This window comes from Neltuma alba, unplaced genomic scaffold, assembly GCF_004799145.2.
Source record: "Neltuma alba isolate B1F8T4 unplaced genomic scaffold, ASM479914v2 tig00013034_pilon, whole genome shotgun sequence".
In the NCBI taxonomy this organism is placed as follows: domain Eukaryota; kingdom Viridiplantae; phylum Streptophyta; class Magnoliopsida; order Fabales; family Fabaceae; genus Neltuma; species Neltuma alba.
In genome coordinates this window covers 167,156-173,311 of record NW_021637380.1, presented here as the reverse complement: position 1 = coordinate 173,311, position 6,156 = coordinate 167,156, and the positions used below count along the sequence as shown (strand labels likewise).

The 6,156-nt window shown below is 40.4% G+C and overlaps 1 protein-coding gene across 2 annotated transcripts; it reads right to left on the bottom strand.

Annotated features, from left to right (window-relative positions):
* Positions 1-1,630, bottom strand: LOC114733867 (fructose-bisphosphate aldolase 6, cytosolic-like). 2 transcript variants are annotated; one of them, XM_028921364.1, is made up of 3 exons: positions 1,533-1,630; positions 1,166-1,393; positions 1-1,083 (listed from the first exon to the last, which is right to left on the bottom strand). In XM_028921364.1, exons 1-3 carry the CDS (start codon positions 1,558-1,560, stop codon positions 263-265), a joined length of 1,077 nt encoding a protein of 358 aa, XP_028777197.1. In that variant the 5' UTR covers positions 1,561-1,630; the 3' UTR covers positions 1-262. The 2 variants fall into 2 exon arrangements, with proteins under 2 accessions (XP_028777197.1, XP_028777196.1); XM_028921363.1 differs by lacking the exon at positions 1,533-1,630 and having other exon boundaries at positions 1,166-1,522.
* Positions 1,631-6,156: the final 4,526 nt, after the last annotated feature.

Here is a 6,156-nt window from a genome sequence, read left to right as displayed (position 1 = left end):
TAAGTTCAATAATCTGCATTCAACGACATGAGTCCATCTGATTCAGATTTCAGTTGTACAAAATATAGCAGCATCACTCTCTAATCAAAGGGAGATCCAAAAGGAAACTGAAAAAGGGTAAGATATCGAAGTCGATACAGCTGAAGCTATTATTCTCAGATTATTATCATTTTGTTTTAAATCATCCTACACGACATCGAAGCCCTGATGCCGAAAGAAATAATTACTCCAAAAACAAGTGCAAATCATAACCTCACACCGCTTAATATTTGTAATCCTTGACATGGAGCGACTCTGAGGCACCCTCACCGAGTGTGGCATCACCTTTGTAAGTTCCCAGAGTTGCTTCTGAGTTAGCCTTACACCTCACCAACAAAGCAGCCTGGGCCTTGGAAACGTTCTCCTCTTTGCCAGCCCATGCCTTGATAGTGCTCTGCTGAAGCGCCCTTCCGTAAGAGAACGACAGAGACCACGGCTTCTTCCCCTTGAGCTTGTTCATGGCATTGAGGTTGACGGTGGCCTCCTCCTCACTCTGCCCGCCGGACAAGAAAACCACGGCGGGGACGGCAGCAGGAACAGTTCGCAGCAAAGCTCTAACAGTGTGCTCAGCAATCACCTCAGGGGCAACCCTTGGGGAATCCGATCCGGGGGTCACCATGTTTGGCTTCAACAGGGTGCCTTCGAGCAGCACATGATGATCATTCAAGGCCTTGTAGCAAGCAGCGAGGACGCGCTCGGTGACATCAGCACACTTGTGGATGTCATGGGGTCCATCCACAAGGATCTCGGGCTCTACAATGGGGACCAGACCGTTCTCCTGGCATATGACCGCATAGCGTGCCAAGCCATAGGCATTTTCATGGATGGCCAGCGGAGAGGGCTCGTTGGGGCCAATTTTGAGGACGGCGCGCCATTTGGCAAAGCGAGCACCGGCTTCGTAGTACTTTTTGCAGCGCTGACCCATGTCATCCAGACCCTGAGTGGTTGTTTCACCATTAGTACCTGCAAGTTCAACAGTGCCTTTGTCCACCTTGATGCCAGGAAGGACGCCTCCTTCCTTCAGCACATCGACGAAAGGTTTTCCTGCACGAATCAATTAAGAATGTTTACCAAGAGGATCTCCCAAACCCCCAATAACATATATAAAGATACGGCAAGCACATACCTGAGGCTGTCTTTTGGTAGAGGGTTTCCTCGAACAAGATGACACCGCTGAGGCACTCGAGTACACCAGGGGCGGTGAAGAGGAGTTCACGAAGAGCGCGCCTGTTGGATTCGACATTCTCAACATTGATGCTGGCCAAACGCTTCCCAATTGTGCCGGTGGACTCATCGGCAGCCAGAATCCCCTTTCCTGGGGTGCCAATGTAAGCCGCATTTGCGATGAGCTCATCTGCAATTTGCACAAGCAGTCTGCAGATTAGAACGCGATGCAGGACAGGTACAGAAAGATGTAAACAACATGACAAAGGCATCGATCCTATAACAATGAAAGGAAGACATGAAATGAAGGAATCGTATTAATCTCATACCCTGGTATTTGCTCTTGAAGCAAGACATGGCGGATTGTGAAGAGAGATCACGGAGTGGAGAAAACGACTTGTTCTGTAAGAGGGGAGAAATTTGAGGGAGAAGCGGTTGGAATGACGTGCAGCAGCAGGCAGAGGGATTTAATTTATGTTGGCGAGGCAAGGGGCGCGCGGGGAAAGCGAGTGGTTACGTTCGATGTCAATTCCTCATGTATTTTAGTCCTTTTTTACACCTCTTGTTTTGCCGCATTGGGCTTCATTATTCAAAAAACAATTAAATTAAAATCCATGTCGATTAGAAATAGACTAGTAATATAAGTTTAACGGTTGCATCAAGCAAAAAAAAAAAAAGCTTAACGGCGTATTGATTATGGATATAAAATTTAACGATTGATGATGTCATTAATTTAAAATGCATGAATAAAAATAAGGAATGACGGTGGATGATGAAAACATGGGGCGCAGATGCACGCCGTTGGAAAGGGTCAAAGAGCAAAATATGATATATTAAGGAAAAAAAAGGGAAGTAGACGTCATAATTAGGAAGAGGGATTCTAATTTCAGGAAAAGAGATGCAAAAAGAGAGAGGAAGGTGTGGATGGACGTGGTAAAATAAAACGGGAGATGAGAGGAACGTGGATAGCTATTCCGGTGGGTTAGGTTTCCAGGTTTGGGTTTTTCGTTCCATTTTACGTTAAACTGTGAACTCAGTTCCAAGTCAAATCCTCTTTTTGCTGTTAAATTAAACGGGAGGAATGTCACGTGGATGTTCATAATTAACCTCAAAAATAAAACTTTTATATTTCTATTTGTTTGATGGTATTATGCTTCTCCCATGGAGTATCCATAGACGCGTCATCCTTCATCCGTTTAAAATATCTCACTTTGAAATTTCTGCGAATTTTGAAAGTATCTGTGGCTTTTATAATTTCGTGAAAGCATTAATTATTTTCGCTTTACTACTTTACCGTTTATCAATCTCAAAGATTGTGTTCAAGACAGGAGTATTTTTAGTGAAATATCATCGGATTTTTTAGTTTATTATAATAAAAATTATTTAATAATTATTTTAATCTTCCTGAAAAACCACGTAAAACGAAAATTATATTAAAATAAATTGAGTGTGAATTATATGAAAAATTATACTAGTATTATTTTCAACTAAATGCAAGGTAATTTCATAATTTTTTCTTGAAACCAACCTCCATCCTCTTGGTCCTGTAGTAGATGAGCAATCAGAATGGATCCTAAAGGAAAACTCCCTGACCGTATGGTTGCTGAACCTTGGTCCTATGTTCGATTTTCAATTTTTGGATTTCACAAATGCCAGTCACCAAGGGCAGTGGACTTTGGAGGAGGATATGAGCAATCAGATACGGAGTTATGCTATGTTTAACCAATCCTTAGAGTCAACATGGTATGATTTCTTGGAGATTATTTTTGCGAGATTGATCGAATATTTGTGCTGGTTTTATTGCATTGAAGTGGCGGATTATAGGTGGTATAATAGAGTCTCTGGTTTTGACTTTGATGGTGGATTTCTTGAGCTTGAACTTGCTGCAATTTTAATATTGGCTTGCTTTATTTGGGATGGAAGGCTGTTTGAAACCTACACAATGACTGTCCAGAGGATGAAAGAGGATTTAAGATGGGTTCTATCTAGGGGTGTTCATGGGCAGGGCTGGGCAGGGCATGCCCCCTACCCGATGCCCAGCCCGAAAAATGAGCAGGCTGTATTTTGCGGCCCGCTGCCCTGCCCTGCCCATAGAAGCCCTAACCATTTTCGGGCTGGGTAATAACGGGCTGGGCAGGGCGGGCTTCCAAGCCCAAATAGTGATACCTTGGTGAAAATTTTTTTAGTTAAAGTAAAGGTATCTTATAACAATTATAAAGAAATAAATACTTGAATAAACAATAAATTCAACAAATCAATAACTTTGCTTTGTCTTAAATTGATATATCTTTTAATATAACACTAAAGTGAGCTTGCTTTTGCATCTTTGTAAGACAACCAACAATAAAAACAAACTAAAAGATACTAAACCAAATTAAAAAGATACTAAGAAGGAAGAATTACGCATACCACTAAATGTATTTATGGCAAATAAAAGAGGGGAGAATAATATATATTATTATATATTACTCCTCCGGTCCTAAATGTAAGACCCTTATACAAGAGTGTATAAGGGTCTTACATTTAGGACCGGAGGAGTATATATTATTATAAGTATTTTTGGCAAAAAAAAGAATTATAAATATATATCACGGGCAGGGCCAAATGGGCAGGGCAGCATACCATGCCCGCAGCCCTGCCCTGCCCATAATATGCCCAGCCCAAAAATGCCCATTTTTCTTTGGGTTATTTTTTTTCCGGGCTGGGCAGGCCATTTTCTTGCGGGCTCGGACGGGCATACCGGGCTAGCGGGCTTGATGAACACCCCTAGTTCTATCAGGAGGAGAGGATTCCTCTGCTATCTTGATACTTTTGCAACAATTGCTAATCAACAGGATTTATGTTTTGGCTTTTGTAATAAACCTCTCCTTATGGATAAGAATGTGTTGTTATAGCCCTAGTAAAGTCCATGTTAACCTGAAGGTTGTCTATAACTTTCAATGTTCTTCTTTCCCTCTCCATTTGAGAGGGACTCTTAAAGCTGCTAATGAATATGCAGCATTGGTTCATAGAAGGTTGGGCTCAATTTTGAACAAGTCACAGGACAACCACCCATTTGCCCCTTTATCATGGATTACAGGGCAGAACCATACAGTCTTATTCTTAAGGAGATGTGTGAATTTATTTTGGTGTGTTTTCTCGTCTTCTAGTATTTTAGTGATTTTATTTGCAGTTTTGGGATTGAAGTTTGGTGTCCTTGTTGGCTGGTTTCTTTTTGATTGGTGATTGTAATCTTGTTTACTTTGAATGAAAGAATTCTTCTTCTGGCAAAAAGAAAAAAACTTCCATCCTCCTGGTAGAGCCCAGAACATGCCCGAATCTAATCCCCTGTCTTGGTTGAGCCCACTCCTTTTATGTCTCCCAACCGAACGATGAGCTGGGTGAAAACTGATTGTTTTTAGTTTTTATATTCTTACAATAGTTTAGTAAAATTATTTTTCAAATTGCGCCTATCATATAATTCTTTAGAAGAACCTAGCAGGATTACCCTTGTCATTCAACCTCAACGCTATTTTGAGTTGGTTCCTTCTTCTTCTTCTTCTTCTTCCTTTTTTTTTTTTGGTTTTTGCCAGAATTTTGAGTTGGTTTTTTTTAATATTTTTAATATTTTTTTCCAACTTTTATACTTTATATTAATGGTTAATTTAAAGTAAACGATATTGTAGAGTTATTGTGTTTTTTCCAATTACGAACAATATTTTAAAAATAATATATTGTTCGTGAATTTTGTTTTGGCAGGGATGATGAGCCAGCCCAATGAAAGGGAAAATTATATGCCTGATAAAAAGTGAGAAATTTTTTATAAAGAATTAAATGGGAAAGGATCTTATTAGTTTTTAATGGACTTTTAGTTTTGGGTACAGCCATTTAGAAAAAGGGCAAAGTCAACTGGGTCACCCCTTGCTGATGTAGGATTGGGCTCCACTTAAAAGCCCAGGAAGAGGTCCAATTGTAAGAAATTACTCTAATGACTAATTAATAAGCAACAAACCAATTAGGATTGAGTTTGACGAAAAAGGACTGCTTAGCAGGGAAATACTTATGCGTGAAAAAAAGAAAAAAACATTACTTTGATTAAGTAATGTTGCATTGACTCCCTAGATTACTAAGCCAAAAATTTGTTTGTGGGGTGGGGAGACCAGAAGGGTGGCCAATGGCCAACATCAAAAGACATCCTTTTACGAGTCGGCAGGAACATGGACATTTTGGTGGGTTCGAATTTTTGTAAAATTGACTTCAAGTTAAGAGCAAAACTTTGCGAAATCTAACCACCGGAAGTAAAAAGAAAAAGATCATCTGAGCTTAGCTCGGATAAAAGAGAGCTGTGCATGGTGTAAAAAAAAAAAAAAAAGGGATAAAAGAGAGCTGTAATTATTTAACTTGTAGTTTTGAGTCGGAATCATAAATAGGTGGTTGGGCTAAAAAATTTCGGGGTTTTGGTGACTTTAGTTGGCTCGACTATACTGGTTGGAGTTCCATATGACTTTTAAGTTCAGACGATTTGATTTTGGGAAAGAAGTGGGCAGATTAAACTGAGAGGACAAACTTCTAAAGTAACGCAGCTACAGCGACATATATGTTCCGAAACTGAATGAATTAACAGAGCTGCCGAGCAGAGAACATTGCAGCAATTGTAAATGAAGTTCGTGGATTTCACAACAGCACAAGAAAAGGCCCAGGAGTCAAACCAGAAAGGTATCATGTGTTTGTGTGGGCGCGCGCGCGCGCGGAGAGAGAGAGTACATTACGAGAGAAGGCCCAGAAGTTAAAATGAAACAGAGTGGTATAGTATGGAGAGAGAGAGTGTATTGGCGTAAGGTGTGTGGTTTGAACCTATATCACATAAGCAATGTAAAAGCGAGAAGTCTTGCAGCCTAATGTAGCAAGTGCGCAGGGCCATGAATCCCATGATCCTCAACTAACCTATCGATTCTTTAAATTTGAACTGAACAG